The sequence below is a fragment of the Oratosquilla oratoria genome, chromosome 42 (genome assembly GCF_046742065.1).
Source record: "Oratosquilla oratoria isolate Oo_2021 chromosome 42, ASM4674206v1, whole genome shotgun sequence".
Lineage (NCBI taxonomy): Eukaryota > Metazoa > Arthropoda > Malacostraca > Stomatopoda > Squillidae > Oratosquilla > Oratosquilla oratoria.
Genome location: NC_134818.1, coordinates 9,976,100 through 9,989,717, shown reverse-complemented (window position 1 = coordinate 9,989,717; position 13,618 = coordinate 9,976,100). Strand labels below are relative to the sequence as shown.

At 41.4% G+C, this 13,618-nt stretch overlaps 1 protein-coding gene across 3 annotated transcripts in view; it reads right to left on the bottom strand.

Moving 5' to 3' along the window:
• Nucleotides 1–13,618, bottom strand: part of Reck (Reversion-inducing-cysteine-rich protein with kazal motifs) — a 147,020-nt gene that overhangs the window by 36,404 nt on the left and 96,998 nt on the right. For all 3 annotated transcript variants that reach the window (XM_076179046.1, XM_076179045.1, XM_076179047.1), the window contains exon 4: nt 7,715–7,801. In XM_076179046.1, coding sequence (XP_076035161.1) covers nt 7,715–7,801 — 87 coding nt within the window. The remainder of the gene's footprint in view (nt 1–7,714; nt 7,802–13,618) is intronic.

Genomic DNA, 13,618 nt, shown 5'->3' with positions numbered 1-13,618 from the left:
AGGAGGAGGAGGAGTAGGAGGAAGAAGCGGAAGACAAGAAGGGAGAGGAGGAGGAAGATGAATGCTGATTACTTGTACTCTCTCCTTGAATCTCTCTCTTACCATCTATCCGTCTCCACCTCATGGCATGATAATGTGGCCAAGGATAGAGGCGTTGGTGAAATCCAAATACCTGAAGTCCACGGCACTCGCATGTTCACATGAAACAGTCGCATTGGGCTGCAGTAGCAGCATCTATGAACCACAAACACACACACACACACACACACACAAAAGAAAGGGAAAGAAGAGAAGAAGAAAAGAACAAAATAAAATACAAAAATACGAAAGAAAAGAAAAAAAATATCCTTAAAAACCACTACGAAAAAAAGCTTACCATTCATCCTGGAATTCCTTAGAGTACCTCCCATCAGACTCTTCTTCCTCCGAAGAAACCAACAGGTCCGTTTTTACCTCAGAGCCGCCGACACGTGTCAACCAGTCCAGCTTATCTTGGTTCTCAAGCAATCCCCCCCACCCCCACCACGGCTGCCTCTTCATCCCCCACAAGTTTTCTTCTTATCACACGTAGCCTAGGCTATCCCCCTGCGAATTTGGAAACTCCAGTTGAGCTCGAATCCGAAGCCCTGAACTCGAAAATGGCTAAAGATTTGAAGTTGAAAATGCGCTCATTCACGACCACGTGAGGTTTAACAAAACTAACGTATATCAACCTTACCAAATCCATCTTGACCTAATCTTATCTAATGGAACTGATACTATCATACATACACACACACACAAACACACACAAACACATACACACTTGGTGTCTGCCTTCCTGTGCCATCAAGTATAATGACGCACTAACACAATCCATTGTCGGGAACGTCATCCATCTCCCCTTTGAAAATTCCCTATTTGCCTATCGGTGTCCTTAAAACGCCTTGCTGGGCTGCCACGGCCAACTTCCATTTCACAGTAATTGAGGTCCATTCCCTCGGCCCGGTTGGCACTTTGGCAGCAGTGCCACCCGATACGCTACAGACCAAACGCTATTAGGCACTTAATATTTCTGCCACCAATGTTAATACTGCATTACTAATGCCCGTGTTCCCTTTACTATTGCTCCTACTAAATACTACTATAACTACTATTGCTCCTGCTGCTCTCACTATTGCTCCTACTAAATAGTACTATTACTACTGCTCCTACTACTATTGTTGCTCCTACTGCTTGTACTATTACTACTATTACTATTAATGATAATAATCGTATTACCCTTGCTAATGATGTTCTTACAAATGTTTACTGCTACTACTATTAGTACTTTTACTATTGTTACTACTGCTCTTACTACTGGTCGAACTACTGGTCCTACTAATTTTTCTTAACGACCTCCATACTCGTGTTACTGTGGTGAAAGTAGTCAGGACCTATGTCCCACAGACACAGTTCACAGTCCTAGTCCTACTACTACTACTATTACTACTACTACTACTACTTCTCCTCTCCCCGACATTCCTATTCCTCTGCCTCGTTCTCCTCTTCCTGTTCACATCCGCTTCTCTCGCCGTTGTCAATACCATTTCTCCCGTTTCCTCCACCCTCCTCCTCCTACCTCTCAATCATTCTCACTACCACACCAGTCCTAGAGCTTCGATATTGCTTATAGCGGAGCATGCAGGGAGAGAAGTGAGAGAAGTGAGTGAGAGAGAGAGAGAGAGAGAGAGAGAGAGAGAGAGAATTAGTCACTATTGATTTTACCCTGACTGTCACCAGCCGGTTTTATTCATTTTATGGCGTTGGGGGCGGCGGCATCGTCGCAACGTGAAAAAATCAATATAAAAATGAAATCAATTACAGACCAACGCCAACAACACCCGCAGCATTATACCCTCCAACCCCTACAGCATTACACCACAGCATAAAATGCTTCACCTTAAAGTGCCACAGCATATGCTGCACCTCAAGGCGGCTTGGTCTGACGCGACAGTTGCTAAAGGACATTCCCCGCATCGTATTGCCAGATAACGTTCAGGACCACACGAGTAACCAACCGCTACAGAGACGACCTCTATCCTCGGAGCCTGACACCAAACAAACCGCAGACCAGACGTTAAAGACGTAAGTAAACTAAGCTCTTGTGTGGCGCGGACATAAGCCAGTACTATGTTGATGGTGTGGCGAGTAGACGGGTCCTTGAGTGAGATAACGAATAAGGTAATACAGTGATGTGGGTGTGGTACAAAGGATTGCGAGATGGTGTAGTTGTTGTGAGCGCATGCACACACGCGCACACACACACACGCACACACTTTTAATTCCTTTGCTAGTATTTTTTTGCTGTTTCTGAAAAAGGTTTATGCATTTTCTGAAGTTTTCAGACTTGCGAATTTGTTCAAGGTTGGGTTCAACATTTTTCAAGTGACCACTCGTGGAGAAGAAAAGCGACGGGTAAAAAAGCCACGCGAGATTTCTTTGAACGCAAAACTCGTGGGAGTAAAATATTGAGTAAACTTCGTGAACGCGCTCAAGGTGTGTTATTCACAGATCTTAGCCTTTTTTTTTTTTTGCGGGGCTGGTACCCGCTCGGACCTCACCCTTGGCGGTGGTCTGGATCTGCTCATACATGAACGCAAGAGAGACGGTGTCCACGCTATAGCCACATCAGTGACAATACCTGGAGGAAGCTATTGTATCACACGTTGATGTCCAAGTCACCTAAGGTACGAGGCGAACAGCGGTCGGGGGCCATGACTCAGTGTGGATGACCTTCTTAACCTCTGCGCCGCGATCAGGGTTCAAACAGACGCCGAATTCACCGCGCGGTTACCAGACGCGCGCTCTACCAACGAAGCCACGGCGGGCCCCCCTTAACCGCGTCGTAATAGGCTAAGACTGCGTCCTTCGACACTCGGCGGGACTAAGATTCGGGTCGGGTCGGGTCGTGTCGGCTTTCGACGGCGTCAATGGCCTTTGGTTTCGAGTGTCGTCAAAACATGGTGTCCTTTAGCCGTCCAACGATCTACCTTAACATGCATAAGTCATAATTCCACCGTTTCTCCCCTCCATGGCTCCACCCCACCCCCATCTCCATTATATCCACGTCATGTCGTCTAAAAGAAAGCCTCAGCATCTATGAACGCTGCTCTTGTAGCGACCAAGGACGGTTATACAGCATCTACGTTTAAACGTGTAGAAATGTGAAATAATAGCAGTGTTCGTAATAACAAAAACAACAACAACAATAATGATAATAACAATATATATCTGTTTGAGGCGACAATTCTTGAATGTGCACTTTCAATTCGCTCGCGTTGTCATTGACCAATATGACAATCTTGTACGTGCCTAAAATAACAAAGGAAAATTTACTCGTATCCACGTTCCCTTAAACTCCTGGGCCACACAGACTGGACACGAACTGCGTCCTGAAATCCGCGGAACTAGTTAAAACTTGTCGACTTCCCTCTGAGACTTGAAATTCACAAAAGGAACCAAGAGCCCGTTAAAGGACAGACTCCCCCAAATCAGGCTCGCTCAAAATGGCTTGACAAAGAAACTGGAAAAAGTATTGCTAGAAAGACAGGCAAGAAATGCAAGTGCTCGGGTGCACCTAAAGACTATCAACTTTATATAATAATAAAGAAAGATTCGCGATAACTTACACACACACACGCACACACACACACACACGCACACACAGATATATATATATATATATATATATACATATATATATACACACACATACATATACATATATATACATACATATACATATATATATATATATATATATACATATATACACACACACACACACACACACACACACACACACACACACATATATATATATATATATATATATACATATATATATATATACATGCATATATATATATACATATATATATATATACATACATATATATATACACACACACACATATATCATATATATATATATATATATATATATATATATGTGTGCAAGCAATCACATCACCGTGATACAAAAATGAAAAATAACCACAGGAGGGAAACTTGTAGACAGTAAATACTTTTGTACAGTATATTACATCTTCAGACTTAATGACAGAGCTACAGAGTTTTGTTTAAATGTACGTATCAGGTGGCAACCATAGGGGGGAATGGGGGGAGACAATACAATGTGAAGAGGGGGGATGACCTTACCTCTATCGACCTGACCAACACATAAGGCTCAATCTGGCGGAAAGATCTCGGTGACCATTTGGGTTACCAATCTATCACATTTAAAATGACCATAGCTTAAGTTTATATTTTTATCAGACGTGCCTGATATTAAGCAGGATTCTATCATATTTCTTTCTTGTAGTCTTTTTCCTTTGGCTAAAATTGTTGCCTTAGATCAGAGGTGGGGAATCTGCGGCCTTCCGGGCCATCAAGTGCGGCCTTCTGCGGCCTTTGATATACATATTATTTAAAAAATATATATATTATTTATCATTCAAAAAGTATATTGTTTATTATAAAAAGGGATAAAATAATTGAACAAAAAAAATTTTTTTAAGTGCGGCCTCTATGTGGGACGATGAATTGTAAGGTGGCCTTCATGCACAAAAAGGTTCCCCACCCCTGCCTTAGACCAATCAATATGATGGTGGTATAATGCTTTATGTTGAAATACCGCATTATTTTCCTGGGCAGATCTCACACTATATTTATGTTGGGAAATCCTTGTTTCCAAGTTTTTCCCAGTTTGTCCAATATAAATTTTTTTACAATCTTGGCAAGGAATTTTATAGACCATACCGTTGTTGTTTGGAGGGCTGTTCTTAATTAAAGTTTTCTTAATGGTGTGGTCATATTTAAAAGCTACTTTGATATCCAATTTTTTGAGTAGGTTAACAATACCAAGAAAATTTTCATGAAGAGGAAGAACAAGTGTAGTTGTTTATGGTTTCCTTGTTCTTGATTGCAAGTTTTGTAAAAGCGTTTCTTGGCGGTATTGTGGCATTGATTAAGAATATGAGTGGGATATTTTAACTTTTCCCCAATATTCCGGATAGTTCTAATTTCGTCATCAATAAATTCAGGATCTGAAATCCTGTAAGCTCTCAAGTACATGGAAATAAAAACTGATCTTTTTACATTTTTATTCCAATCACCACATCTATATATATATATATATATATATATATATACATATATATAAATATACATACATACATATGAATGAGGTATAGACTTAGCTTTGCTTCCCCACTCCTCCTCTTCTTCCTCCGGCTCTTCCCCCCTCCCCCCCACCTCTAGTCTCTAACAAGGCATCACAGTGGACTATAACCGCAGTGTCCAATATGATGCTGTTGTTGAGCTTGTTGGTTCTTCTCCCCGCAGGTCGATAGTACCCGATTTACATATTAATAGGTTTGGACACTGTGATTGTTCAGTAGAGCGAAATTGTCCATTTTATACATACATTATACAAGCATACATGCACACATACATACTGTACATATATACACGTATAAACGCATGTATGCATAAATATATCTATGCATACATATATACATACATGTGCACATACAGTACATATACACATGTACACTTACATGCATACATATACACATAAATGTACACACACATGCCGCACATACAAACATATATACATACATACACATACACGCGTACATACAAGCATAACACACAAAATACATACACGCGTAGATACATATATAGGTACATACACACATGTATACATACAAGGATACATGCGCACATCTATATAAATGTATCAGTGCACACACACAACAAATATTATATATATATGTGTGTGTGTGTGTGTGTGTGTGTGTGTGTGTGTGTGTGTGTGTGTGTGTGTGTGTGTGTGTGTGTGTGTGTGTGTGTGTGTGTGTGTGTGTGTGTGTGTGTGTGTGTGTGTGTGTGTGTGTGTGTGACGATTTTTTTTTCTATCCTGCTAGACCAAGTTGGGGACGGCCATCTTAGCTCCCAGGGACACGCCGCGAGGAGGGGAAGAAGTCTTCTTCTGGTTGTGTCACGAGTAATGCGCTTTGACAGGTACTGGGCTCTTGCTGGGGTGGAGGTATGTCCCTTCCTCCCTCCATCCACCCCCGCTCCCTCCCAGCCCCGCCCCGCGCCGCCCCGCCCACCTCCCAATTTCCTGTCCTTTTAGTGTGTCTGCTAGCGTGTGTGTGTTTCACTATGATCTTGGATCTCGTGTTGGACTCGTGATCGACAGCTACTTCTCTCCCGGAAGAGAGCTCACAGCTCATATATGACTGATCTATGGGTAATGCTGTGACCTTCCACGCACACACATACACCCAACTCCTCTCCCACGAGAGTTGGAGTAACGACTCGCAGCGATACTGCAATTATTTCAGTCCTGGGCGGGATTCAAACACGGACCGCTGTAGTAGCAGTTGCAAACACTACCACTGCGCCGTTGAGTCTACGTGCGTGCGTGTGTGTGTGTTTGATTTACCACAATCTTGGCTCACGTGCTAGAATCGTGATCGACAACTATTAGTCTCCCGGGTGAGAGCTCAGAACTCGTGTATCTATCTATGGGTAATGGTGTGACCTTACACACACAAAAACCCAACTCCTTGCTCACCAGTGTGTGTGTGTGTGTGTGTGTGTGTGTGTGTGTGTGTGTGTGTACACATCAAACTTGGGGTTTCCAAATCATGAAAAAATTAGGTTATACGGAGGAGTTGGGGAAGTGGTGAAGGAGTGTGTGGGAGTGTGTGGGTGGGTGGGGGGTGACTCCCATGGCACTGATGGGTATTGTGGGGGTGTGGAGTCGAAGGGTGACCTTTGTGGAGTGTGGGAAGGGTGAGGTTAGCCAACATGATCAGTATATGGTATGGGAGGGGAGAGTAGGTAATGGGAGTGTAGGAGAGGAGTTTTCAAACGTAAGGATTTATTTGTCTGAGGATTTGACACCAAGAAGTACGAGTACTTCAATGGGCACTTCGGCAGGTTTTGTCCCAATGGCATACTTTATTTGTTTTGTTCTGGTCTCCGTCACATGTTTTATTGGGGTAAATCAAAATCGTCTGATTTGTCTCAAGCATATCTGGAAGTATGATGCAATGCAAATATATAACCTGATAGGCTTTAATTTTGTGCGGAAATTAAAATTTTGTTGCACCACAAGTCACACCAGATGTAATAATAAACTAAACTTTCGTGAATCCCTGAAAATAAAATAGAAAAAAATCTGAAACTCAGTTTCATAATATCAAGCATGTCGCTTCAGTACTGATAACTGTGCTACGGACAAGAAACAGTGGATCAACATTGACTGGTACCACTGTCAACTGAACAACTAACACCCGTTTGAATCAGTGAAGCCCAAGGCTTCGTTAAGGATAAACAATTCTAAAATTGTTGATAAACATTTCCGAACTAATATTCCACGCTAAAATAAATTGGATATTATACATACACAATGTAAATTGTGTCAATAAATCACTTTCTCTGGCAAAGAAATATTACTAGATGGATGTATTTTCATTATGAAACAAATTCCCTTACATAATTACTTTCCTGAATCAGTACATTGCAAACGTATCATATGCATACCTATACATTACACACACACACACACACATATATATATATATATATATATATATATATCATATGCATACAGTATCTATAAATCAAGTCTGCAAGAAGCAACACTAGTTTTCTTTAGTACTCGCTGATCACTCACCAAATGCGGAGGACAAAAGCCCAAGAGTTGTTCCATACTCGCCCTCCGTGCTTCTGCAGACCCCATGGCGAACTGCACCAGCGACGTCTGCAACAACAAAAATATTTCATTCAGGTACGTCTTCCAACTACAGCACAGGATTTGTGTAGCTACAAAACAACAGAACCATTTATATATATATATATATATATATATATATATATATATATATATATATATATATATATATATATATATAAACCCATGGTTAAAATACAGAGTTAAAATATAGCAAAACTTTGGCATGATTATGCAAATAAAAGTCTTATAAAGTTGAGTAGCGAGAACAGTCTACGTCTATTAGCTCAATTCATTCAAGAGGATTTTCGTTAGGACACTCCCGCTCCCGGGAGGCCACGTTCAAGTCAGAGCCGATTTGACTAGTCTCGCAGCACCCAGTGCTCTGCGACACTGGCAAGGGTGGGGTGGGGGAGGCAAATCTAGGTGAGTTTGCAGTCCCTTCCCTCCTCTCCAACCTCACTCAGGAACGGAAAAAACATTTTAACAATATAGTAAAGACTCGTATTGTAAATAAAATGCAGAATGCCAGCTGCTTCACACAGATTAGCTCGTGGAACGATTTGTGAAGAAACAATCTCAGCGCTTGTTTTGTAAACATGTTATTATTCCTAGCATATCCAGTGGAAATATACATCTTTCACTGAAGAATGTAAAAAAAAAAAAAAAAAAAAAAATCTACAGTTATTTGGACAGAAATTATTTCAGGTGTATATAACTTATGATAATTAGATTCCATATTCATTTCTACTAATACCTTCCTAGCACACAGCTGTTATTCTGATGGCAAGATATGCAAGACCTATGTGTGGATCTCTGTACGTTTGTATGTAGGTTTGTGTGCACACTGCACGTATGATGCATGTATGTTTGTAAAAAAAATTACGTCCTCGTGTGCATGCAGATCTGCATGGTGTATGCATATAACGCCTGCTATCTTGTATGGAAAAAAAAAAACTTTCATAACGTAGAAGAAAAAATTAAAGATAATTAAGTTGGTTTTAATTCATATACGTTAAAAAAATATGAGGGAAAACATTTTGGCATTCTCATCACATAATAGAAGACCTCCTTAATTTCGTTCAGTCACGGATTACAATGGCGAGTAAACACGAACGAAATTATTTGAAATGAGCTAAACGTTGCGTGAAGTCGTGGCGACACAGGTATCAGGTTACACTGAAAACAATATTGGTGAAGGATAACGGACGTAAGCCGATGTTGGCCCACGGGGGAAAGTAACCTTCACTATACCGTGATTCAGGAGCGGCTCTAACGTGCTCAGGTTGACGTTTATAGGTTCATTTCCCCCCCACTAATATTTTAGCAATGAAGTACCGTGCCCCGACAAACGGTACGTTATTCTCGTTTGTGGTTATGAGTTCGTTTTGAAACGAGTTGTATTTTCATTTTGTTTCGCTGGTAAGGTTATGTTTGCACTATGCAAAGAATATTAAATTTTTATCTCGCGCTGCAAATATATTAACATTGGTATTCTTCAACCTTTATGAAAAGGTAAAGGATAACGATACTCATCTACGTAGTAATCTCAGCAAGACTATCAGTATTTTCTCGTCATTGATGAATATTACATGATGGCGAATCAGAACAACGAAATACAGTACACTTATTTTCATTCATTTGATGACTATGAACTGTGATGTCATTTAACTGCAGTTTGAAACGCTAATTTAGTTTTTATTTGGTTAGCCTTGTAGGAATAGATGGATGGAATTCGACCCATGAAACTAATGGATTCGTAACTCACTTATGGCGATCCGTAAATGTTTTACTCTTAACCCCTTTCAACATAGAATCGTATTCCACAAGTTTTCGGTCTGGCTAAAGTATGATGACGATTATGCTAAGTGCTGACGCAGGACAGAATGTATTCAATCATCCACCACCGTTTAACTCCGAGTTTCTCCTTCAGATGAACAAGGTCTTGCCAGAAAGAAATGTGCAAAGTGCTGTACATCACATTTTTGAGGGAGTTGATAAAATAAAACTATCCAGCGTTATACAAACAGTAAAACTGTCGCACGCACTGTGGGTATGTCCAGAATCCTATCGCCCTACGTTAGGCCCTCTTGCTACTTGGTAAATATTTTATGTTATCTATCTATATCTTCCTGCTTATTCCGTCCTCTCCTTCCCCCACTTTTTTTTTAAGTCTGTCCCTTTTTTTTATCATCGAAATATCCTGCTGTTTTTTTTTTTACGTATAAATGACACGCACTACACCCACCCAAACCTCGAGAACCTGCACATGTGTTCGCTAATGGGTCTATATCTACGGCGGGTGATTAATGGGCGGATGTAGTCCTGTAGGGGACACAAACATTTCCAGATCCCCGTCAAATGCAATTACATTAATTCTAATCCATGCATAAAAACAGAATCATTTAAACAGATCTGTATTGCTGCACAGACTTGCCCAATAACTGCCTCTAAAAACAGTTTTTATGATCGACCATGGCTCGTTTCCACTTGAAGTCACGAGACGAATGAATAGTGCGGGTCGCGGGAGCAGTCAGTGAATGCCGGTGGCAGTAGATGGTATCATAGCATGGCAACGTTAACGGACGCTGGGGAGACCTATTTGAAGACGAAGAATAGTTCTGCAGCCGAAGGGGCTACCAGAGCGGAAGAGGAATGGCAAAATCTTGACAAGGCAGTTGTAGCTGAGAGAGAGAGAGAAAAAAAGTGGTTTTAGCCAGTTGGAGTGTAACGGGGCGAAGAGAGGTGGAGATGCAAACCAATATGTTCGACGGTGTGACAATGAAGCCGAACGGAATGACGGCTCGGAGGTGATGCGAGGGGAGTTGGAGGGCAGCAATTTACTAAGGCTTCTCGAAATCTGATGCCAACCTTAACCCCTAACCAAGTCCCTGCCTGCCCTTCCTTAGCCCTCGCCTCCACTCTGCCCTTCCTTGCCTCTTCACCTTCGTATTGTTCTCCCTTCATGTTCTTGCGCGTCCGCGTTGTCCCTCCGTGAGCCCTTCATTTATCCACACCCCCCTCCCCGAACTCTCCCTTGCCACCAATCCACAACACGTTCTATACCGGTCCCCACCGGGCCCTTGCCCTTGGCTTGCAAAGACAGAGATGGATGTTCCCCAAGTCGCGGCTATTGCCATCGTAGCAACAGTGCAAGAAAGTAATTGCATCGTTGGGTCCTGTCAACGTGATGTGCATTTCACAAACTTTCTTGACCTCAGAGGGAGAAAGAGAGAGAGAGACGAACCCCGATAAGATGCATTTTGTCACATTTTTCTGTTTAAGTTGTATCTAGGTTCATTAACATCTCTTCTATGCCGAGGTTATTTTTTATCATTTGTTCTCCGCCATGCAGTTTAATTCATCTACTTGGCACCCAATCAGCAAAGGGATTGCCCACCTCGATCAAGAACCTCCATAACGACCCACTTTAATACAAGTGCCGCCAATTTTTTCTATGAATTTCCGTGTACTCAATGCCAGAGGAATCAGTATTAGTATTCCGTCAGCCCAGCTCTTCCATTCAGGACGACATCGCGCCAAAGAGCCATAGAGATGGAAATGAAAAAAAAAAATAATTAAATAAATAAATAATAATAATAAGGCTACGAAATAGGTGGGACAGTAGTGGTTCAAACATTATCAGCATATTTTTTCTTTCTTCTTTGGTGGATATTCGTCTCTAATCACAAAAGACTGGTGCGTGATCAGGAACAAAGAAACTACCCATTCAATTCATAGGATTCTCCAAGTCTACGCTGGACCGTTACGACTCCCGATGTTTGTAACCGAAATACTCATAGAAATACGGGCAGGTGACGTAAACAACGCGATTAATTGAACTTTATATGGCAGTTCAGTGAACTTGGCAGCCAAAGGAAATAGAATCCATTTCCGTGGAATGTCGGCAGCACTTTAATAATTTCTATTTCATTCTATACACTTTCGAGCTACGCAGCATTCCTTCGCGTTGGTGTGGCGACTGCAAGCGGCATTATATCCCCGCGCTCCGACAAACCCACCTCACAGGCTGAGTATTTATTTTCATTTCATTTTAAATCAACGCAGTACACACTGGTCCAGTGAAGTGAAAATGCACAAACCACCGAAGCAGCCCTTGCCAGCAGATAACGACCGAAAACCTAAAATAAAAAAGTGTTGGTGGTATATGATAATAGGACAGAGTTGGCAACAACACTAATTCACCCGCAAGCGAATCTGGCAATGAAGCAGTGTCACGATTGACGTCAAAAGGCAAACCTCAATGATTCAAATTTTGATTTTCTAATTGCCTCCAGCCTTGCAAGAATTAATCCAACCCCTATGACTTTGGGTGCACACGGAACAAGGATATGAGAGTAGAAAAAAGAGAATCTTGACATGGGAAGGGGTTGGGGTGGGGTGTCCTGTGGAACTCAAACTTACACACGTCTGGCCGTAGACCGTGCGAGCCAAATGCTATCTACCACCCAAGCTCCTTGCACTGCACAATACAACTTACCACAAACTACTCTGTCCCTGAAGGAAACTAAGAGGAAAGAGCGAAATGAAAACGTGTTCAGGAGGGCGGTAGAATGCTATATTTAACCATATATTTACACCAAAATATCCTTCCCCCTCATAAGGGGCCTGACCGAATCAAAGCAAACAACCACTTCATAAACAAATAAACACCCCCTCCCCACCACAATCTCAGCAACTCGGGGATGAAGGGTTATTCCTGTCCCCCGCCACATTGCTTGGGTCAAAAGCAATATAGTCACCCCTACGGTTCGACAGCCGAAGATGGCTTACCCACATTCACTTTTTTTACGCGACTCCTTCTCTTCTTCATCCACTGAAAATTAATTATGACGCAGACGAGATACACACACACACACACACACACACACACACACAAACACACGCACGCACACAAGGTCGTATGAAAACAGGTTGTAACAGGAACACTAATGTAATCTGACGTTCCGATACACCCCGTATTTTTCTATCACCTTTTCTACTCGACTATATTGCCTCTGAAAAAAATATTATACATGTACATAGTTGTCATTACTTTTCCCAGTTTTAGCATCTGGCGTTTCCACGTGCACAATTCCTTATTCTTTATCTCCACTTCTTCCGTCAGCACAACACTCTCCATTATGGCGACTTTCCAGATAGCTTTCCATGGCTCCCGATGGGATTGGCAACGTCTGCGGGAAACGCGACGCTCCGACTCGACACTGGGAAGACAAATGGGAATAAAATCGCGAAGGAGATTTTTGTCGTAAGGCGGGAGCGCGTCCCAAGAAAAAGCTCTTGGCGGTTGCCGGCTGGCATTAGTCATGGAACCTTCCAGGGACTAGGGGCAACAAATGGTGCAGCTACATATTGTTGGGAAATTGTCCTTTTTCAGCGTCCAATGCTTTTCGGTCTCTCTTCTTTCTCCATACATTCACAGACTCTCTCTCTCTCTCTCTCACACACAGAAATATGCACATACTCAAGCACTAGAGGAGTATACAAAATTGCACTCTTGGTCAATAAGGTCGTTACTGACACTGATACATATTTACAAAAAAGTAAATAAATCAATAATATATATATATATATATATATATATGTATATATATACATATATATATAATATATATATATATATACACACGCACATATATATATACGCATATATATATATACACACATATACATACACACACGCACACACACACACATATATATATATATATATATATATGTATATACAATTACACACACACACATATATATATATATATATATATATATATATATATATTAGTATTGTCCGTGACCCCACCGAAGATGAAGAGAAAGAAAAGAAGA